At 41.5% G+C, this 24,080-nt stretch overlaps 1 protein-coding gene across 5 annotated transcripts in view; it reads left to right on the top strand.

The window, feature by feature from the left end:
• ILDR2 (immunoglobulin like domain containing receptor 2) overlaps nucleotides 1–24,080 on the top strand; it is a 60,090-nt gene that overhangs the window by 22,112 nt on the left and 13,898 nt on the right. For 2 of the 5 annotated variants that reach the window (XM_017534070.2, XM_037740484.1), the window contains exons 4-6: nucleotides 12,841–12,897; nucleotides 15,663–15,809; nucleotides 16,918–17,094. The exons of 1 other annotated variant lie outside the window; for it this stretch is intronic. In XM_017534070.2, the coding sequence (XP_017389559.1) occupies nucleotides 12,841–12,897; nucleotides 15,663–15,809; nucleotides 16,918–17,094 (381 nt within the window). The remainder of the gene's footprint in view (nucleotides 1–12,840; nucleotides 12,898–15,662; nucleotides 15,810–16,917; nucleotides 17,095–24,080) is intronic. 2 more of the 5 variants (XM_037740486.1, XM_037740485.1) reach the window with 2 other exon arrangements.

The raw sequence follows: 24,080 nt of genomic DNA, 5'->3' as shown, positions 1-24,080 counted from the left end.
ATCAGAGGATGCCATTACTACATCTACCACTAATACTAATGTACCCTGAAAATAAGTTGCAGTTTATAAAATTTTTCTGTAACAATCTTGTAAGGTAGGAGGGCAGGTATTATTTTCCAAATGAAAAAATTGATGTCTAGGTTTTATGACTAATATCCCAGTTTAAAAAGTGTCAATGATCAAACCCAAGTGTTTTGATTCTTCGCCTTGTCTCTTTCTGCAATACCACATGACCTGTCTGTATGAAGAAGCTATAGAATAGGCTATGTTAAAAAAAAAAAATGTGGTTGCTACTTGCTCCAGGTTTGCTTCAGTATTTCACTTTATTTCTTAGTGAAACTGCCCACAACCATTGACCGAAGCTCTGACTTCAAAGGCATAGTTGTTATTGTCTAGATTGCATTCCTTCCCACTGAGAATGACTCACACCTCCTTCCACACCATATATCTGAACCATCCACAAATCGCTATGGATGGCTTTTTCAGTGGTTTCAGAAATATCCAAAGACATGTGATTCACAGAAACAGGAGGACAACCACCGATTCAACATTAAACACAAAAACTATACTGAACACCCTTTAATGTCTTTTGATGATTCAGAAGGTAAAGTCATTGTGAAGTTGGAAATGCATATAGTGTTTTGGGGGCTTTGAGATGGCAGTGACAGGTACCTTAGAAATATTTAGACTGTCATTTGGGACCATAGGGCCATACCAGCAGTCACAGAAGGTGGGAGTGTTCAGAAATCTTCCATCCAAGATTATGCATTTGTCTAGGATCAGTGGTAAGGACAGGCTGTTTATCATCTGGAACCATGCCACTGTTTGGATAGGAATAAAGTTCCCTGGGGCATCTCCAGCTGGCAGGCAAAGGACTTCACCATTTCAGGAAGGTTCAAACAGGGAAGTTATTTTAAAATCTAAAAGCAGCTTGCCTTGTTCTTGTGTCTTTCGATGTACAATCTGAGGGCTTGACCCCTTCTTTCTGATGTCCTATGTGGTAGCTTGTTTTTTAAAGGCCTTTAATTAGAAAAAAGGGGAAAAGGCCTGGGAGGAAATGTGACTGGATGAACACCCCTGCCTGTGGGCCAAGAATAGAATAAGAGGATATGAGGCGAGGAGTGTTTAGATTTACCCTAAGGAAGACAGTCCTAATGGTATGTAACAATTTTTGGAAACTATGGATGGTTGAGGGAAATTATAAGAAACTCCTTCTCTGATGAACTTTGAAAATGGAACAGGTTCTCTTGTCTGGGATATTGCAATAAACAAGATGATTTTCAGAGTACTTTCTATGATTTTGACTTTATTTAAAAGATTCACAGATGGCAGAATTAATTCTCTATTGAGGGTGATACCTCAAATAATGCTGTTTTGTGTTGTTTTAATATTGTTTCTGTTTTAGGAAGAAAGATGCATGCTTATTGTAAAAATTTCGAACAAAACAGAAAAGTACAAAAGAAAGTATCTCCTAAAGATCTCACTATCCAGAGCTAACTGTTGTATTTTTCAGAACTTTTATTGTAAGGGATAGAGGCTCAAACTGGCTTAGGGGAACTTTGGTAACAGGTAATTTGATTTAGGTAACAGATAAATTCAGGGGTGTTCCTAGCTTCAAGCACAGCTGAGTCCTGGTTTTCGGATTATGTGTTAAACAGTCTCTGTCTTCCTATCTCCTTCTCCTGGCTCTGCTCTCTGTGTTAGCTTCATTTTCAGGCAGGATCTCTCTGCATGGGGCAGAGACGGTGGCCCCCAGCAGGTCCACCCTTCCATGGTCTTTAGAACCTTTGATCTCAAGAGGGTAAAGTGCCTCTTTCCCCATAGTTTGAGTAAAAATCCTGTTGTTAGGGGTGGCCTGTGTGTGGGAAGACTGTACTATACTACCAACCCCAACTGAACCTTATGCACTGAAGGGAAAAGGGAAAAAGAGTAACTTCCTAAAGGAAACTCTCACAATTTGTTTCCAAATGAAGAAGAAAAGAATGTCAGGCAGGCAAATAACAAACATTAACATTTTGGGGTATTCATCCATTTGTGATCCTTTATGGGCCAAATGCAATGCTAATCCAGGAGGCCAGAAATAGGTATGCTCCCAGCAGGTCCTTGTGAGTAGGCGCTAATTTGGGATTGATTCTTCCCTATGAATGTAAAGCCACAGAATTGTCATTGTTTTCCTGTCATGCTCCTATTTTTTTTTTTTCTATCTCTTCCTGTGACTTAACCAGAAGTAGACAAGTGGTGAAGGAATGGGCAGGCATGTGTGTGTATATACGTTATATAGTATATATATATATGTATATATTTTAAATCAAATTATTCACAATACTGTGCCCGAAATTGTTATTCTGCTTTAAAATAAACTTCTCTGTCCATTGGTATTAAAAAGCTATTAAGAACCTAATATAAAATCAGTTAATTCTTGAGGGTGTTGTCTTGGAATTTGCAATTGGCTTTAGGGATGTTTGATGGGAGTGTGCATCTTAAGGCTGTGCAGAGATGCCCCTGCACCCACCCCTGTGTTACTCCTGCCTCAGTTTGAATCCTGTCCACCCACCACCCCTGTGAATTTAGTTCAGTCTCTTCAGAAAGGCTACTTGTTGCCAATGCTTCCCCTCCCTCCTTCTCCTCCTCTTTGCCAGCCCCAGCCTGGTGCTGCTAACCAAGGAGATTTGACAATTAAAAGGGCCTCAGCTCCCAGAGTTCCCATGGCAACAGCCTCCTTGGAGGTCTTTGTTGCCTGCTAAAACTTTGATCTCTGAGAGTGGCTGCTGCTGTTTCTTTCTAAGATTTACAAACAGAGGAAGAGGGAAAAAGAATTGGGGGAGAAGGAAGAAAAAGTTTACTCCTGGCAGAAGGGGGAAAAGGAATTAATTACAGAGCCACACTTTAGCCATAAATTTGGAGGCTGCTTCTTTGGAACATCTTTTGATTTGAGCTGTGCCTATATTTTCATTTGTAAACTCAATTATGCATCAGATATGCTTCAGAGTATGCATCAGTAGGGTTGATTTCCCAAAGAAAGCAGAGTTATCCTTTCTGTCATCAGCAGACACCTGTGCCTTCAGGTTTCCAGAACAGCTGAAATAACTCCACAGTTTCCACGAGAGACAGAAAACAAATGACTGTTTTCAGGCCTCAGCCCCACTGCCTTTTTTCCCAGCACTCTCTCCTAGCTTTGGCCTGCTCTGCCCTGAGCTTACCTAGATGTCCTTGCTGGTCTTGTTTTTAAAAAGAACTGGAAAAAAATACGTTGAAGGGATGGAGGAGAGGGAAAGCCAGAAAAGTTAGCCAAGTGTCTATTAGAATCTGATTCTGGTTAATGACTGCCAATAACCTTCATTCTACTGAATGAAGAGTGGAGTAGGGTTTTTGTTTCCTCCAAAGATGTGGGATCATGCCTTTCATTCCTTGCAAGAAGCTTCCTTTGGCCTTCAGACCTTTCTACTGCATAATCTCAACCTTGTTCTTTGATAGGCACCATGGAGTAGAGTCACTTTTGCTTCAAGTATGATTTTTTTAAATGATTTTTTTTGCATATTATATCCCTAGCACAGTGAGGATACAACATAAATAAATGACAATGTCTTGTCTCTATAAAAATCACTATCTTCTGGTGAAGATAAAAGTATATTTCTGAAGCAGAGAACAATACAAGAAATATTAAAGCTGTATTTGGATATTAAACATGTAGGCCATCGATGCTCAAGAAGGGGCAACTTTGCCTTTCCGGGAGATATTTGGCAATGTTTGGAGATGTTTTTTGTTATCACAACTTGTGGGATGCTATGGCATCTAGTAGCTAGAGACTAGGGAGGCTGCTAAGCATTCTACAACATGCAGGGTAGTTCTCCCATACCCCAAAGGAATTATCTGGCTCCAAATAGAAATAGTGCTGAGGCTGTGAAACTGACCAAAGATCTCTCTGGATGTTGGATAAAGTCCAGGCAGCGTGGGACTCAGTGCAGCAATATGAATTTGGACAAGTCAATGTCTATGAGCACGGGTTTCCTTAGCTGTATAAATGGGGAGGGGTAATAAAAGTTACATGGAAGATCTATTGTGAAGATCAAATGGCACGTAGAATTTAGTAAATGTTAGCTGCCTTCTCCCACCCCTTCCTACTCCCCACACCACATCACCAGCATGTCATCCCTGATCTGAGGGCACCTTCTTTAGGGAATTCTACATTTAGAGACTCCTGCTAAAAAGCTGATTTTCCCTTAGCCCATTCCATAGGCAGAGACTTTAATGGCCATCTGTGAACTGGCAATCCTATTGCTAATAGATTGACATTTTCTCAGTGACATCTGTACTGTGTTTTGCCAGTGGTGATGCTAATCAGCCCAGTGGAAATCTTCCTGCAAGTGTATTTGAAAGCATTCTGTCCCAGCATGGTATCTTTTGGTTGCTGTTGGAAGCCCCCATTTCTCAGTAGATGACCCTTAGTTAATTGCAGGGTGTTTACTGCCTAACCTAAATACAAGGATTAGGTCATACAGGCCAGGCCATTTGGTGAAGTCTGGAGGGGACTGAAGAACACTGGACTTGGATTAGGATCTGGGTGGGGTTGGGAAGACTTTAGATAGGGTGAATTTACAACTTACCATCCAAACTAGGATACGCTTGAGAGTGAAAATGGGGGACTTTTAATAATTTCTGGCCAGACAACGGCATAAACTGGAACTGTCTAGGCAAACTAGCATGATGGTCACCCATCTTTAGCTGCTGACTACCTTGAAGGGGCTCCGGTAGATTGAAATGTACAGAAGAGCCATAGGACTGGAGGGGAAATTAGTGTCGGCTCACCTCCACCTGCTTAATCCTGCTGCTAACTGGCATTTCCTTCCTGGGGACCTGTGTATGTGCACATACATCTCCATTCATCTGCGTACTTGAACCGAGCAAAGGGGCCCAGCAAAGAGCTGGGGGTTTGACGTAGTAGTTGTTTTTTTGAAAAATTTGCCCTAAGATTTTTGAACCGTAAAAGACGTCGGTCGCAGCCGTTCACTGCCCTGCGTTAAGAAAACAAATGCGGTCTTGCAGGGGCTATTTCCCCTTCCCTAAGCCCCCAGCCACCCCAGTCGCGCCCATCACTCCCTCCTCTGAGCCATTATCCCGCCTCACTATTTTTGCTTCACTTGTTGCTCATCACTGTGGGAGGAAACTCGGCCTTCAATTAGCGCGCATTCCTGGCGGCCCGCGGTTGCCGTGGTTACCCCGGGCAGGAGCCGGAGCAGCTGGGTCAGCCGCGCGCTGCATTGTAGTCGGCTGGACCCGCGCCGGCCCGAGCGGGGGAGGAAACAGGGGCGGGCGCGAGAGTGGGTGGCACCGAGAAATCGGCTCAGCCTCTGGAGAGAAAGAATGGCAGCCCTTGAAAGCCGGGCAGGAGACAGTCGTTCCATTTTTCTCCAAAGCCAGCTGCCGCTATTCAGGCGTGCAGGTTTGCGTTCACACGGGAGCGGTGCCTCCGACTTTGCTGAATTGGCTTCGCATGAGAGGACCTGGGAAAGACTCCATGGCCAACCCCCTCACACTAAGGGGGGAGGAAAGGGCCACGGAGGAAAGGGCAGGAACTCTGACAGTTTGAGACCTAGCAAGTGTGTGCCCCTCTGCATCTGCCTGAGACCGCCAGGGCCTTTTTTGGTTAAAGAAAGTAGCCATTCTTGCTGTCTTTGTGTCTGTGCTAGTCTGACGGATGGAGCACAGTGACCTTCAAGACACCATACTGGGCTCCAAGAGACTCAATCTTCCCCTTCCATGACATCCCACGCTCCTTCAAGTCATTTTAAAGTCAATCTAGCAGTCTTCTGCATTTCATCTCAGGCCAAGTGGACCATGTTCTATTTCTAATAATATTTTGTATTTATTCACTCTCTGGGGGTGGAGGTTGAATCATTATAGCACTTTGTGAAGTCAGATTACTTCACAATCATTTTTGTGGTTTATTAGTTTGTAGCAGCCTGGTGAATGCCTTTTAATTAGCTCATACTGTGTTATGATGTATTCAGTGATCATTTTTCCGGTTCCAACGTTAAAAGGTGCTGAGAATTTCAGCTATCTCCAACATTTCCTACATCCAAAAATTATATTTTAATTATATAAGTAGAGCATTAATGCCAAAAACATGAACAAATTTCAGGGTAATTCACTACAAATATTAGGAGTCTAGAAAGCAATTGCTGCACTAAATGAAGGATAAGCAAATGTTTTGGGGTGGTGAGATATTGGGAAAAATACTGGAATTGGGGTGAGTACACCTGGTTCTATTCCTGGCTTGATCATTAATGAATTGTGTGACTTGGGGTAAGATTCTTAACCTCTCAGAGCCTCAGATCACTGAAACATAGAGTAGAATATGGACTAGATGACCTCCAAGATCTTTTCTAGTTATAAAATCTAATTCTAGGATTCTGTGGGAATAGAAGTCAGCTCCTTAGGCCAAGCTTATAACTACTGCCAAAAAACAAAACCAAAAAACAAAAAACCAGCCCCAAAGCATTTGTTAACAGTTAATTGTAGATGGTCCAATAGGAGTTATTTTATGGATAGAATTCAGTGTCAGAATTGTTCTCCTCTAAGAATATAATTTAAAGTGAACTAAAATGTAAAGGACACAGAAAGAAAAAGTAAACATATGAAATGCTTAAGAACATAGTTTATAAATATATATAAAAGAAAGGGAGGCTATATCCACATTTGTGATAGATAGTCATAAACTATATTTATTAAATGCATGGTTGCTATGGGAATATAGAATAAAAACTGGGATGTGTGTGCCCTTGGGAAATTTCCAATCTATTTGGGATTCCAAATAGCCATAGAAACAACTTAACACTTAAAAGCATAGCCATAGAAACATCTTTACACTTAAAAGGGCCAGAGAAAGGCATCTGTTCTCCTCAAAGACATAGGAGTGAAACATTTTGGAGGGTTAGGAGCTGACAGAACAGGGGGTGGATACAGTACATCCCTGAAAATGGATCTAGGGCATCTGAGGAAAGCTTGAAAGTGGGATGAAGCTGAGATGTGCATTAAACATAAGGGAGAAGAGGGGAACCACACAGAGCTGAGGAAGAAAGGCATTCCTCATTGTCCTAAACAGAAAGTTCATCTGTATAGTGTATATTGGCAAACCCCAGGAGGACTCCAAGTTAATAAGCTTAAAGAAATTGAGATAACTCTGCTGTCAGCAGTGGTGTCATAAGGATAAAGGAAATGTTATCCTTCCTTTTCCTAAGTTCCAATGCGTTAAACAGTGTGTCTGTTATGAAGTGATTGAGTAGGCAGGTTCAGAAAACAAGTGTGTCCTAAATCCTGTACTTCCATTGCAACTTTGAAGACTTGGAAATGATTAGAGCTTGGATTTAAGTTTTAAGAGTAAAGACCAAAACAATCTTTTTGGCTGAAATTTTTGTGTGTATTATATCTCTGTAATGACTTCCTCAAAAATGCCCTTTGGTGTGGGGTAGAGTGGTGCTTCTGTCTCCTTAGATAGCAAGATGGCATTTGGGGATGTTCTAACGACTGGAGAATGCTTCTGGCATTCTTCCCTGAGTTCAGAAGTGCTAAACATTCGGCAGTGTATAGAATAATGCTGCATGAATAAATGAATAGTTCTTTCATATTTTTATTAAAAGCCTACTTCCACCTGGTGTTGATAAAGTCACCATAATGAGCAGCAAATCAGAAGTCCAGTTAGAAACCCTGCATACTGAACAAGGGGATTTTCTATTGGAAACACTTCAAGTTCCTGACGGGTTGGGTGAGGTGCCTTCTCACGCTGGGCTTCTGCAGGTGCCAAGCATAGAGCACAGTCCCTGCCCTGGAGGGGTTTCCATGTTGCTAGTGGAGGTACATGTAAAAGCAAAGGCACACTGCAGCCACGAGATAAGTGCTTTAGCAAGGGCATGTGCAGTGGGCCTAGGGAGCATGGAGGAAGAAGCACCTTCTTAGTGCAGCATTCTCATAGGGCTCTGTCAGAACATATCTTATCTCAGTCTTGTGGACTCTACGTGGTAAAGAATTAAACAAAGCAGTTCAAATGTTTATCTGAGAAAAGAAGGTAAGTAAAATTTGCTTTGAGGGGGCTGACCTACCAAGAAAAAAATGTAAAAAAAAAAACTTTGGGAAATGCCACTAGGACATGATTTGTTGTGAAATGTGCAAAGATAATGTTCTGAGTAGAAGTGGGAAACCAGGCAAGGACTAGATCTGTAGGGAAATGCCCCATGACCAGGCAGAACCTGATGTCAAAAATGCAGAGAGGGGACTGATGATAACTAATTTGGCGGGAAGATTTAGTAGGTCTTGTGACACAGAAGCAGATAACTAAAGCCAAGTTCTGCGTGGGCCAGACTGTGAGCCTCTCAAGTGTCTCAAAGGAACACATCTTGTCCCTTGTGTCTAGCTAAATATAAATTTCTTTGTTGAATGAATGAATGATGAATGAATAAATGAGAGACATTCCAACAGTGAGCTGGTTTGCAGGAATGTGTACAAAGAGTTCAATTGAGGATAACTTCAAAGTGGCAGTGGCAGAAAACAACTGAAATAGGGAATTTTATAGGTAAGCTAGGTAAGTTATTTTATTCACAATGCATGTTTCTGCTCTAATCATTCAACCCAATGCGTGTGAATGTGTTTAACTGTAGAGTTTGTGACAATATGATATGAAACTGGCACTTGTGTGTGTGCATGTACAAAGTATTAGTATGCCTGATTAGTTTGGTTTATTCATGTGGAAACTTCTTAAAAGCAATAGATTCTGCAAGGTTTGGGGAAAACTGTTTGAGTACTTACATAAAAACTGTATTTTCCACTGATAGTTTGAGCTGTGGTTTGAAAAGAGCAAATGTGGCCTTCTATTTGCAGGGCTTGCTTTCCATCCTTTCCTCAGACATTAAAGTGACTTGTAATTGCCACTGTTAAACTGAATCCTGGAAGAATGACAGTGATTCACAAGTGTTGGTAAAGTGCTGCTGAAATCTGGAATGTATTTACTGCAATTGTTTAGATGCTCTAAGATCAGGCCTTCATTGAATGTGATAGAAGAAAAGATCAAGCGTTTCTAACTAGCAATAACGCTTCTTAGCAATGAAGTTTCTTAGGAATTGTTAGGGAAGAAGCTGGAAGTGGACTATTTTCAGAAATATAAGATTCTAGCATAAATCCACTTTTTAAAATGCCTTTAGTGTCAATAAAATATAAGTAATGGTGTAAAAGCTACAGAGCTTTGCACCATCTCTGCTGTTGACATGATATATTGGCATTGTCTGCTCTCCCAAAACTTCTACTATGTTCTGAATTCTGAAGATATTTAATTTCTCCCACTTTACTGCACACATCACCTATGCTACCCTGTGGCTAACACTACACAGGTGCATTATGGGAAGCTTTCACCTTCAGATGCATCAGCTATTGACTGTTGCTTCAGGGAGAATGAGAAGCTTGATACATGTCTTCCTGTTGGAGTGACAAGCTTTGTGAATCACCTGTCCATATGTCTGATACATCCTTTCCTTAATTTTTTCAATTACAAAAGTTTAAAAGTCTAAAGTAAAAAAAAAGAAAAAAAAAGTAAGTTCCTTCATTGTTCTTCCATGATGCTTATTCTAGCTCCCTAGAAATAAGAAGGGCTAGCAATTTGATGTGTAATACCATTGGTTCCAATTTTAATTTGAACATAGGTGACTAGATCTTGTATTTACTATCATTCTGTGTGTAGAAGCAATGTTAGAACAGCGTCAAGATAATCTAAACAGCCTATGGGGAAATCCAGCTTTATGTTTTACCCTCCCATAAATGTATGTGTGTGTGTATAACCTTCAGAGGTTGCAAACTCACGATTTCTGGGTTCTCAACAGCCTGTGGACATATTGTGTATGGTTCACCTAGTGTTTTAAAAACTGAATTGGTTGCCAACATTTGAAAATCAAAATATTTCACATAAAATCTGGGGCCTGGAAAATCTTGAATAATAGGATGATCTGAAACCCTGAAGACACATTTCTATGGGGCCACAAGTGGCTAGAGGTGACTAGTTGCAGCCCCCTAATGACATCTCTAGCTGCTCCCTGTTGTATTACCTTTGGCCAGCTGCACTCATATGCATTACCTGCTGGTCCCTATAGATATTTGAGTTTTTAACTCCAATCACTGAGCATAAGATTTGGGAACTAAAAGTGATATAAATAGGGTGACCAGGTAAATAATTGTCCAAACTAGAACACTGTGAGAGTAAAAAAGGGTGCTATTAAAAATTACACCTGTACCATAGGCATAAACCACAACTGCCCTAGACAAACCAAGATAGATGGTCTTTCTATTTATAAACTTCTCCATTCAACCCCTTCATTTTACTAATGAGAAAACCAAGATCTAGAAAGGGAAAGTAATTTGCCTGTAGTAATCACCAAGTGAAGTAATAATAAAGTTGCTCTAAGTACTCTGACTCCGAGTCCACCGCTTTTTCCAATATAACAAGCTCTATATAATAAGTTTGAGTACCGCATCCTCTTGAATATATGAATTTTTATAGTTAACTATCACAGTTAGTTAGCTATGGGAGCCCACAAATTGGTAGCTTATGTCATCAATCATCAATGACATTTCTATCATGAATTTAAGTGATGATTTAGACCGTAGCATATCCAGAGATGTTTAAAACATGGTAGTCTTGAGAAATGGAGAGTAAACACTTTCAAAGTTTCTGATTTTACAAGACACAGCAGGAGATGTATTTGTAAGTGCTAATTATGCAAATTGAAAAAAAATTAAATCCACCTTCAAGTACATATCTGATAACTGGATTGCTAAAAAACAGTATGTATTGACTTCTTGATCATTGATTGTTGCCTGGTCTTCAAGAGATCTCCAGGAGCGCAAATTCCCAGATCTTTGACCAGTTGTTTATTACTTTGTTGAGTTTCCAAGAGATATTTTTATGGAGAACACTTAGATGAGACCAATGCATGTTGTCTCTTAATCACTTTCTCAAACTTTGGCCCCAAATTTTTACTAGTTTCCTACCCTAGGGAACTGTGTAAGCTTTAGGAGCATCTCTTAGTCTTTTATGAAGGCTTAGGTCAAAGACTAGCCTGAGAAGAAATGTTTTTCCAATGTTCCACTTGACCCCTACTTGTCCTTCCAAGAGACCTTGCATCAGCAGAGCCATCTTACCATGTCAGCTGCATGAGATGGAGGACAGAAAGAAGGAAGCTCTTTTTGCCAAGGCCAAACAGAGTTGGCCTAAGTCACCCACCCTTGTAATGTACTCTGGTCCTCATTAGCTTTTTAAACATGGGAACTTCACCCACATAGACTAGGATACACGTTACCACACTGGCCTTGTGGAGTTGAGGAGAGCCAGGAAAAAGAGAGCAAAGACCCCTTCTACCCCACTCACTAAATCTTGCCCCAGCTCCAGCATACTTCCCTAGTATCCTAGGGGAGCCCCTTTTCTTTGACCTTTGTCAGAGCTTCTCTTCTGTGGGTGACTTCATAGAGGAGGGGACCAGTGACCAATCATGACCTTAGATTCAAACTATGAACTACACACCTTTTCTCTAATGCACCTTAACAGACTTTAACATGAAAGACTTGTTTTCTAAATGAGCCAAATAAACAGATTGCTAGAGCTGTGCTGTCCAGCAGCAACACATGGCTACTAAATCCTTGAAGTGACAGTATTTTGGTGATAGTCACATAAGCTAAAAATAGTATCACATTAGTTTCCTTTGTTTTTTACTTTTTATGGTACTTCCTAGAAAAGTTCAAATTATCCACATTGCTTGCTTTATATTTCTATTGGATGGTGCTGTTCTAAAGGTATGTGTCAGGTACCTAAATGAAGTAGTTGCATGTTTAGGTGCTGCAGTGACTTTTTACCGTCATCACAAGTCTGAAAGGAGGGAAATTTGCTAATTGTTTACATTACTACTAGTTTCTTGGCAAGGCTTCAGTGTGGTAGACATATCTGGTACAGGGGCAGAAGTTGATAACAGGACTTCACCTTGATATGAGAACATGATGAAAGCATTCATGTCTTTCTGTAAATCAGGCTAGTTTTAAAGTGGACTAATCTGCTCCTTCATGTCTTCCAGCCTCTTGTTTCCTGCACAGCTCTTTGCTTCCCAGAGCCCATGAGGGGCACCTGTTCTGACTCCAGCTTTTAAGCTTCTCTGCCATATTATGCAGAAGGCACTTGGGTCCATATAATGCCAGCTGTGTGTGCCATATGGAAAAGCCGTACCATCTACATATGTACAGTGTATTTCTGAAGCCAGAAGGAGTGTAGAGGAATGTGTAACTGATCTAGTTTTATCTTTCCCTTGCCTTTGAAAATTCTAATCATTGAAATATCTTTAGGCCACAAATAGAATCATGTAGTGAGATAATTCTGAGTTAAAACCAAATATGTACTTTTGTTTTTATATGGACATAGGACTGTGTATGGATGTATGAAAATGTAGATTGAACATTTGGATACAGACGGGCTTGACTTTCCAATGAAGTGTATGGAGACGGATGTATAAATGAATGGAGATAGTGTATGTCAGTCTGCTCAAGCAGAGATTTCCTCCTCCTATATATAGTTGGAGAGAAAGTTCTGTTTCTGCTTCCGCTTAGTTTAGGTGCAGAGTTCACTTAGATGGCTGCCAAAGATTAACAGAGAACGTCCTTCTCTTGTCTCCGCCTAGCTTCGGTGATGTGCTTCTCATACCACAAAGAGCATGCTCTAATGGCCCCACGTATGGATGGTACCAGCTGGAGCCAGGCTTTAGGCTGTATTTTCCTTTTGAATAACCACTTTCCTTCTTCTTTTCCTTCCACTTCTTCTAGGCAGGACAGGGCTGCTTGCTGATCTCTTGCCCAGTTTTGCTGTGGAGATTATGCCAGGTATTCAGTCATTTAACTCTTTATTTGCTTGATTTGCTGTTATTCCACCTGTCTTGCTTCTGCGTTAGTCACTAATTGCTTCTTTATTTGCACGTTTGTCTACATGTCTCTGATCTTTTCCGAGATGAACTAAACCCATTGGAAGGGCTTTTAAATTGCATTCCTTCTGTCACTAGGCCTTAAGAGAATAATGATAATTAAAAATAGGCTGAGATGGCAGCCCAGTCCTTCAGTGTCAGGCATGCAGGCTCTTTGGCAATCTCCATGCCATTTCAGTATTTCAGCTGTACCCATTTACCTAAAAAGTATTTTTAATAGAATCAGTATTTACCTGCCTGCCTTATTTCCTAAGTTATATGTTTACCAATTCATTATCATACAACCGTGTTACTCTGAATTGCCTTTTATAACATGATCAAACTTTTTTCTCAAACCTTAGGAAAGCTATGTACCCCTCCTCCCTTGAAAAATACTCATTTGCAGACCAACATTACTTTGTGCACAATTTCAGGGGCTTATTAGTCCCTTCAAGTCCCTAGGGGTCCACAGATCATATGTGAAGGACATCTATGACAAATATAAATCTCTGTCTTTTTTTATATCTTCAGTTGAATGCACTAGCATAGATAAGCCAATATCAGTTTGGTGCAACCTTATGGTCCACAACTGAGGGACGCACACAGAGAAGCAAGAATGAACTGTGGGAGAGAACAGATCTAAACTCAAGCAGTAGGAAAAGGGGTGATTTAGTCTTGTCTTGGAGGGTTTCTGCCAATGTTTTAAGAGCTACCTAATCACAACAGAGATACAAAATATCCCTGGGTATTGGTTTTTAGCTTAATTCAAGTTTTTAAAAACATCCAGAGTCTTCACCATTGAGCTTCACTAATTATTCTTCTGTGAATTCTAGTCCATTTCCGTTAGGTGGCCAACCCAAACGCAGACATTCTTCTTACTGATATTGCTCCCAAGGACACTAATATATGCCTCTTTGTAATCCCCTTATCCAGAATTCCCTCAATTCATAAGCATTTGTTCATCACACAAACAATGTTATATTGCAGTACTTTAACCTAGATGTTACATCTCGCAGTCTCAAGAAAGACTTACTGTGTTTTTCATATCTGACCCTATATGACTAAATTTCCCTCTCTTTGATTCCAAGAATCCTTTCACAGATAACATTCTTTTGTTTCTCACATATAAATTTCCAATCTTATCCTTGACTGCTTGACCCAAGTTGTAGCCGCCACTGCATACAGCTCATCTAAACCTAAGAGCACATTTCCATCTCAGGCTATGTTACATTATTGTGTTGTTACTAAGGCTTAGGCCAAAGCCTTCAACTATCGATTGTCCTCGGCATGAATGCTCTCCAGGCCATTCTAGCCAGGCAAGGCCTTCTTATTCCCTCACTGAAGAGAGGTTGACCTGTTTAATTTGAATGTATTCCAAAAAGATTAGTGAGGAGGGACATTCGGGAAACATGTTGTTTGTTTCCTCTCTGAGGAAATTATGGTCTATACAAAGTCATTTTGTTAACCATTATTACACAACCCGTTATGTAATAAAAATATCATGTTCTCAAGCTCCCAGCTGAATGTCCACTTAATTGAAGGAATATTTAATAATCAAAATTTAAGAAAAACGACGTATGCTTGGGTTCGTGGTAAAGGGATTTGGGATAGGTGACTTTTAACCAAAATGAATTGCTTTAGTCTTTCTGGCATTTAAAGGAAAGCATGACTCTCCCCAGTCTACCCAGGCCTCCAGGGGGAAGTTGGGTCCTATGGCCAAGTCTCTAAAGCATGATGTTGAGACAAGTCACCTGAAGGCCACAGTCATTTTTAACTAAGCCAATTGCAATTTGTTTCCTTTCTCTTAATCTTTTGGATGGGCAAATGAAATGGAATTTACATGCAGCTTCTGGCAAAACTGTGAAAAGAGGCAGAGTTAACAAACATATCCAGATATACATGTCAGCCTTGCCATTTATCCAAGCTCAGAGCCACTTGAGCCTTTGGTGATGCTGCCTGCCTAGCATGGGCAGCTTGAGTGTGATCAAACCAAACTCATTCTCTGTGCATGGGGACAGTGTCTTCTCTATGGAGACCACGTCTCTAGCTTCCTCTAGCCATGGATTATTGTCCCAGTAGAATCAAAAGGTCTCGGTCTCAGCACTGGTGCTGAGTACAGGAAAGGTGTTCTAGAGGCAGTCAGCAGGGAAAGCAGGTGAATACCTAAGGGGCCTGGAACCACCTAACCATAAACTACATCTAGGCCACTAGACATACAAACCTTTTCCTCAGGACTTAGACATTTAGAGACAGGATTAACTTGACTACAAAAAATAAGTATTCACAGAACCCCCCCATTCATAGCCCAGCAGAAAAGGTTCTCCCTCCCCCTAGCCAGGATTCTTTCAGCTCTGGTCCCATCCTTGTTCTGATGCTATAGTCAATAGTGTAAGTCCTTTCTGCAGTATAGGACTCTGAAGTCCCCACATTGTTTTATGCTGGTCATTATATGTCCCCAACATGATATAGATAACCTTCTTCCCTCTTCTCCATTCCCTGGGACTGGGTGTCTGCACTCCTCACTCCCAGAGTTCCTCTTGAGTGTTGGGGCTCTGCCTCCTGTTAAGAGGTGCTTTCTTCCCCAGGTTCCTCCTCCTCTCCCCCTTTCACAGGAGAATGCCAATCAGAGTGCACGCTGCCCTGGAGGTGGGCTGCCTCGAGTGTGGATTTCTTTGTACATCCTTCTAGAGTGGGTGTTTGTTGGCCTCGTGCTCCTGGGCATCTTCCTCTTCTTCGTCCTGGTGGGGATCTGCTGGTGCCAGTGCTGCCCTCACAGTTGCTGCTGCTATGTCCGCTGCCCATGCTGCCCAGATTCCTGCTGCTGCCCTCAAGCCTGTGAGTAAAGGGATCGGTGGGGAGACAGAGCAGTCGAGAGAAATGTCTACCCCTCTACCTAACAGCTATGTGTGCAGAGTTCCTCTTCCACTTCCTGTCCTTCCACCCCCAAAATTGGTCATTCCAGACTCTCTTCTCCGCTGGGCACCCCTGGCCTCAGGGATGATCATTCTCATTTGCCTTCTCACCTTAATACACCTCTCCACACTTCTTATCCATAACTGTCACTCCATGCATTTGGAATTCTCATGGACACTATTGATAAAATGGAAGGGCAGGTTTGGCATGGTGAGGTTGTGGGGTAAGGCTATTTCCTCTCCCTGACGCATTCAAACTAGAGGAAACCTCCTCTGGTAATTCCCTTCTCATGCAGAGAACCTCCTTTTTATATAAGAAGAGTGTGCAAACTGTGGCCTTTGGGCACCCACCCAGCCACAGATTTGTTTTATTTACTCCCATGATGACATGGGCCACAATAGGGCCTAGTTCTCATTTGGGGATTCACCATTTTTACCTTACTGGCCAAGCCCATATAGACATTAAGTTTGGTACCCCTGCCATAAACCAAACACATCTTGAAAGAGCAAGGTACGCCAGGTCTTTACTATCTTCAGGAATAAAGCAGTTTCTAGGACGAATCAGGTATTTGCTCTGCTTTTGAAATCACAGAGCAGGGAACATGTGCAAGCCCATTACTTGCTTTCCTTCTCAAGAGAAGGTCCAGGCTCCTCCTTGAAGCAGCCCTGGGTGGTCCCTGTGCTAGGCTGCATCCAGAGGGGCCCAGGCAACCTCCAGTGTGGGTAAGAGTGGGCTGCTGCCGTCACTGGGGATGCTGCCGTGACAGCTCCGAGAACCGCTTAATTACTCAGTTGCCAGGTACTAAACACTGTAATTCCTTATGTCGTTGCCGTTTGGTGGAGCTGGAGGAGTCCGAGGGAGTGGGGGAAGGTGATTCTGATGAATCGGTTCAGTTCTGGAGAACAAACACACACACATGCACATACACACACACAGGAGCTCCCTGAAGTGCATCCTCAGGAATTTTTGGTGTGAGGGTTGTGGAGGGTGGGACGATGTAATCTCTCTTGCTCTTGATCTCCCTCCACAGTGTATGAAGCAGGGAAAGCAGCAAAGGCCGGGTACCCTCCCTCTGTCTCCGGTGTCCCTGGCCCTTACTCCATCCCCTCTGTCCCTTTGGGAGGAGCCCCCTCATCTGGCATGCTGATGGACAAGCCGCATCCACCTCCCTTGGCACCAAGTGACTCCACTGGAGGAAGCCACAGTGGTAAATGTAGTTCCAGACTGCCCTGCCCCATGCTTGTCTCGGGCCCCAACAGCGATTCCTTGTTGTTCAGAACAGTTCAATGATGTGTCTTTGGAAAATAGTTATCTCCATTACAGAAATGGGATCCTTCCAGCTATGTCAGGTATCTTTTGGGGTGCATGTCAGGCTTCCCAAGGGCCGTAGCACATTGCTGATGCTGGCCTTCTTCTTAGGCTCCTCAATTACTAAAACTATAAGAAAAGAGACAAGGTATCCCTTGAATATTGATTGTTCAGTTAGTAAATAGTTGTTTTTCAGGAGTCCACTAGTACTGTGAGGGCCTGCAAGAAGTGCAGGACATGGTTTTTCTGACAAGCAGCATGGCCTGGTCAGGGAGAGAATGGACCTTTATTAGACAATCAGTGCTAAAGAGTATGCCAAATACAATCAGCTCAAAGAAGAAAGAGCCAGACTGGTTACAGAATCTTCTGGGAGGAGTTGAAATTTGAGCTGGGCCTAGAGGAATAAATGGGATTTAGGAAAGCACATTCAGGGAATGCTGAGCACCTTAAGTGAGAAGGTCAGCATGATGAAATCCCAGAGCTGGGAGAACAGTATGAGTATGTGACAGTGTCCAACTTGTCGGATTGATTAGAAGAAGGTAGAAGGATATGATGGAGCCAGATTGGGGAGGGCCTTGAAACCCCTCCAGAAGAGTGGGGCTTGATGTGAGAGCCACTGCGGACAGACTCCTGAGGGCAGAGGTAGCACCATGGCAAAGGGAGTGGCAAGTGGGAGAGAGTGGAGCCAGAGACCATGAGCTAAGGTATGGTTGAATTGATTGAGATATGTGAGCATCTAGATTATGATGGAGACAATGGGAGTGAAATGTGTGGGTAAAGCTGAGAGACACTTTGAAAGAAACAATGAGTTATTGGGGAATGAAGGAAAGGGAGGCTTGAGGATGACCCCAAGTTGTCTAGATCATAGACAAAAATGGAATAAGTGGTAAGGAGAGCTGATTTAGGTGAAGGTTAGTCCCATTTGAGGCACTATTAATTTGTGGTTATAGGCAGGTAGGAAGTATAGGTGGAGGAGCAGGTTAGGGTGGGCAGGTAGAGGGGCATTAAAATATGGCTCTTCTGGAGGCATTTGAACAGGATTACAGGGTAGTGAAGGCTAGGATTGAATGTACTGTAGATTTAGAAGATGATTTTTAAATCCCTAGATGTGGATGAGCTGCTGGAGTTGGTAAAACAGACATTTCTTCCCTAGAGGTATCTGGACTGCCTCCAGTGTGAGGTGGGGAAAGGTATCTAGCCCACCTAATGAGCTGCCAGTGCCTGACTGTAGAATGAGTGGATATTCTCCGTGAGTAATTAGGATTTGTATTTTCCTCTCCTAGGAGCTATTAGTAGAATTGTGACATCTGATACAGAATGAGTCACAGACTGAGAAGTAAAAGTTAATGATCAGTGACACACAGGGAATTAGAGAGATAAAGACAATATAGTCCATTTCCATGAAAGATGAAGTGGGCAAAAGAGACATTAATGGAACTTATCTCATACTCTTTGCCTTTTTTCTAATCTTTCTTCCCACCAGAATCCTTTTCCCCTTACGTTTTATTTAATGGATTATCTAACATAACTGTTCTTATTCATAGAAGAGCACATACTTGCTCTCTCTTGTTTTCAATCTTTTTCCAATTCCTCTTTGTTGCACTTCAACCACTTTGGTCTCATTCTGCCACACTAACCAATTGTAATTAGAAGCGTCTTTAAAATAGGAAATATATTATTTCACATAACAAGAATGTCAAGGTAAGGTAGTTCCAGAGTTGGTTAATAGAACAGTTTGGCTGGCAGCCCTCAAGGAGCTGGTTCCTTCTGTCTTTTGTTCTGTTATCCTGAGCACATCCCCTGTCCTCCTCAGCTGGCTCACCTCATGATCTCTTGATGACTGCATAGTTCTAGGTAATTAAGCACATTCAGAGATTGAAAATGGTATTCTATTCCTTATGCTGCTTTTCTCAAGAGTAAGGAAAAACTTTTCTGGCAGACTTTTTCTTTTAGTTTTATCAGCAAGAATTGGGCTCATGCCCATTCATAAACAAAATTGGCTTGAACTACTTAAGACTCACTGCTTAGGACTGAACAACTATTTATTTACTTTGGAAGTGATCAGGGTTTTGTTAGCAAGGAAAAAGAGAACGGGTAGCAATCAATGTCAACCACAGCTAGTCTGGCCCATGCTGTCACGGTCTGGCTAGTGGAGCCAGGACAGACTTCTTCATGATCCCCACCAGGCACACTTCTGTACTCATGGTCCCATGGGGAGTATTAGTGATGGTGTTTGGCTAATCCTCCTTTAGCAAAGGTGGCTTATGCCAGTGTTCCATGTAGATTATTATTTAAAGAACATTAAAAATGTTAAGAAATGTTAATTTACAAAAATGTAAATTTAGCCTATTTTATATTTATATACTACTTCAATTTTAGGGTAATTATTTCACAACAGTAATTTTTCAGATTACATCTGTACACAGTAGCCATTGAACACTGTGTGGTTGTAAAGGGCGTCTTTGACGAACTATATGTAGTGTAGCCAGTTGGTTCCCAAATGGAATAGGTAAGAGGCACTCTAGTTCCTTCTCCTGTTCTTCATGGCAGCAACTTGAGACCTTCTTTGTTACCATGCAAGAAGACTGCCTGCCCCTGTGCTGCTCTGGATCGTCCCTTTCAGCTTTGTCAAGGCTCTCTCTTTGTCGAGTACCCACAATCCACCCTGTTCCCACCTCACATCTCCATTCTTTTCTTCTTTAGTGACTCCTTCCTATCAGCATTCAATATATGCTAAAATCTCTCCCATTAAAATACAACAATTCACAAAAACCTGTGGTCCTTGGAAGTTGCTTTCCTATCCCTTTACTCTTCTTCACAGCCAAAATCCTTGAAAGAGTTTTGACTATTAAATATCTCCTTTCCCTCTGCTCTCACCAACTCCCCGGCTCCCTTCCATCTTGCCATTGCTTTCACCACTCCAGAAACCAGCTCTTGCTAAGATTGTCTGATTGCTAGATGTAATGGATGCTTTTCAATCATTACCTCCCTTGACTTCTCAAAAGCATCTGCCACTCTGAGGCACTCATCTTCCTTTGCTGTTCTCAGCACTGTACTTGGTCATTTTTCCTACCTATCTCTGTGCATGCTAGCCGTTATTCCACTATACCACCTCCAGATATTCCTGTTTTGTTTGAGGTCCTCTCCCTGGGAAATCTTATTCACTCCTATGGCTTCAATCATCATCTATATGCTGATGATTTCTGATCATTATCTCCAGCCTCTCTTTTGCTCCTCAATATCACATATCCAGCTGTCTTCTGGACATCGCCACCTGGGTGTTTTGTAGGCATTTCAACCTTAGCCCCTAGGAAATTGAATTAATCTGCTGCTGCTTCACTTCAAATCAGCGTCTACATATCTTATCTCAGTTGATAGCACTGTTGTCCACCTTTTAGCCCAAACCAGAAGCAGAGACTTCATCCTTATCCCTTCCTTCTCCCCCACTTCCCTCATCCAATTGGTCACCAAGTCCTTTAGATTGTAACTCAAAATAATCTTAGGTTGGTTTCTTCTCTTCCGTCTCTACTGAAACTGCCCTAGACCTTGCTGCCATTACCCCCACCTTGCTTAACAGAATTATCTCCCACCTGGTCCTTCCACATCTACTCTGCTTCACTCTAATCCATTTTATTTCCACATCTACCTGGCCTCCACCCATTCTTCATGCAAAAGAATTGAGTAGGCAAGTAGAGTTTTGAAATGTCATTTTCAAAATTAATAAGGATGTGTATCTATATATATGCCTACTGTATGTATACAGAGAATATGCAAATTTTAAGAATCACTTCTCCCACAGCTGAGCTGCTGTCACCTTGGGGGTGGAATCTGGCAGCTGTTCTATCATCCATAAACAGCTTTACTTAGCTTATTAAGATAGGACATGCAGAACAAGGCTATATCCATGAGTATCTGCCTCAGAGACTTCTTTTGCAAGTTTGATAAGTTGGATTTTGGCTGTAATGGGGAACTTAGCTGAAAACTGCCTAAGACTTAATGGGGTCAAAAGTATCAGCAAAAATCCTTTAACAATAAGAATTTTTTAAATTGTAGTTTAGCATCAAAGTGAATATCCCCATATACCCTCTCCAGTAAAATCAAAGTTGGCAAGGCTAATAAATTAGAGGAGGTGAAGTATGAAGAACCACACCAACCAGAGGACTTGGGGCAGACTGAACTTGAAAACAGATAAATCATCCATTGATCCTAAACCGAAACATCACTAGGAAAAAAGTCATTTTCCAAATATGCTGAACTTTGGCCAATAGTCTAGGATATTTCTTATTAAAACATTACCACATACCCCAGAGAGTTCTCTGATCTTCAGACAAATTACAGATAAAAATCAATCTGACACCATTGCTATTTGCTTTCAAATCAAGAAAAATTTAATGAATGCCTACAAATTTTATCTGCCCTCAAGGAATTTACAGTCTAGCAGGTGGTTGCTGTGGGCTTGTAAGTAGAAATAAAATAAGTAATACAAGGCAGTATATGAAAAGATTGATTCAGGATGCCAGCTCAGAAAGGAAAACCTCATCCTTGGAGAGGAGGGACCAGAAAAGGTTTTCTGGTGTTTCTTATCCTCCTCAGAATGTATGTGACATAGAGCCCGATTCTACCAGGTTCAGAGAATAGTTTAGTGTATTTGAACTTGTAGCTTGCCATTTTTTAAAAAGTCCAATACTTATTAAAGCGAGAAAGAATTGCCTAGGTTTTTAGCTACTAAAACCAAATGGATGATATTCCTGAAGTCAAAAGATCAAAACTTTGCTTCCGTCTTTTTTTTTTTTTTTTTTTGGACAAATTAGAGGAATTTAGATTTCTGAAGTCATGGGCTGCTGTGACTAAGAAGTCAAGGCTGAAAGTATCTGGTACAGTGGAGTCTCTTTATAATGCCAGTACTGAAGGCAAAACTATCATCTTCATTTGAGGCTATAAATGGTTACTGTAACTTTTCAGAGACATGATAACCTATGCATACACAATCAAATCTGTATCATAATGAGGAGTGTAATTTGTTATAATGACATAGAAAACTATGCTCTAGTCCAAGTGGCAATTAACTGAGGATTCTCCAGCTGTTGCTCAGGGTAGCAGGCATCTCACACCGGCCATCTCTCTCCGCCAGTGCACAGCTGGTACATTGTTCCATACAGCAACAACTTTGTGGGCCCCATCTCCCATGACCTCTAGCTCAGTATTACTCAAATACCGTAACAGTGCTTCACATATTAGAACACCTGGATAAAACCATAGCTGCAGGTAGAGTAGGCCCTTTCCATAATGCCTACAGACAAGCTAGTTTTCCTCACTTAAAAAATAATTAACAATAGTAACAATAATCATGATACTTACCTAAACTTTGCTATGATCCAAGCCTTTCCCTTCCTGATCAAAATTCTCCAATAAACCACCCATATGGCCTCATCTGCTATACACTGTAATCTCTTATAATATGGTTTCTATTCCCAGTTTCTCCTCATTCATTCACTCATTCCTTCATTCATTACACACACATATCTTTCAAATGTCTACATGTGCCAGGCTCTATGCTAGGTGCTGGGGATACAGAAGTGAACAGAGACCTAGTCCTTGTCCTCAGGAAGTTTGCAGTCTAGAGAGAAAAACTCTACTGAAAATAAACTTTTCAAAGAAACCATTAACCCTGCCCCAATTCCCAGGCTGGAAGCATGCAACAAACATTTTTTAAGTTCCCCACTATGTGTAAAGCATGGTTTTAGGCACATGGAGATCCAGAACCATAAGGATTCTTTTCCTTCAGGAATCTTTGAGAAGATTAGACATTTATACAGATAACTTAAACAAACTAGAATATATTAAGGAACATAATAAAATTCAAATTGAATGATTTGTAAGTTAGAGAGGGAGAAACAGAACTTTTCAAGCTGTGAGAATCAAAGAAAGCCCTTTGGCTGAGGCAGCATTTGAGCTGCTCCTGATAATTATAGAGAACTCAAAGTGCTCCACTGATTTGGTCTTAGTTGTCCTCTCATCGTTAAGAGATTATTTAAAGGTTGGGAAGTATTCATTGCATTTTATAGACATGAAAACTGAGTCCTAGATAGGTCATCATTTGTTTGAGTCCCTCAACAAATTGCACAGCATGCTACAAGATGCCCCATTCCCTGCTTCCCAGGCCGGAGCCTCATCCATCAGACATAACTGCCTCCAGAACAGACATTGCAGTTCCATGGGATAATTGCATTTTAATTGAACTGTCTGAATGACTCTGTAAATGCCTCTGTAGAGATGGAAGAATGTTTAGCTTGATAAATAAAATTATTTCTGCTAATAATTGCTTCCATGCAAGGATTATGGATTTAACTCCTGGGAGAAAGTGCCACTAAAAAGTGTGTGCTGAGATTCATTAATTTTTTTTCTTAGTAATTCCACAATTTGAGATGAATGTGGACTGCCCAGTATATTCTCATATAGAAAACCAGTGCACCTGCAAATGGGTGTGTGGGTGACTTCTGTTTTTAGTGCTTGGGCTACAATTAGAGTGCTATGGAATTTTATATTTTAATCTTCCATGTAAATAGCTTGTGTGGGAGGGCTTTGTCCGCCGTCAGGGTAACATGGCCAGACACTACACAACAGGGTTTTCACTGGATTTACATGTAGTCATGTGGTTTCTTTATGGTGTTTGCCCCACTTTGGGAACAGGAAATGTTGGCATTAGGTCACTAGCTTATACCCCGTTAAAAGGTCTTGAACAGCTGGGAGATAGGACCACGCTGCAGACCATACAACCCATGGTATAGTTAAAGCATTTCTTACTCTGGGCTTTCCTTCCTTATCTTTCTCACCTGTCTCTTCTTACTACCTCTCTTCCTAGACTCTAGAGAGGCAAGATGCTCT

The sequence above is a fragment of the Cebus imitator genome, unplaced genomic scaffold (assembly GCF_001604975.1).
Source record: "Cebus imitator isolate Cc_AM_T3 unplaced genomic scaffold, Cebus_imitator-1.0 Scaffold84, whole genome shotgun sequence".
Classification (NCBI taxonomy): domain Eukaryota; kingdom Metazoa; phylum Chordata; class Mammalia; order Primates; family Cebidae; genus Cebus; species Cebus imitator.
The sequence above is the reverse complement of the archived record's forward strand: the minus strand, read 5'-3'. Positions and strand labels throughout refer to the sequence as shown.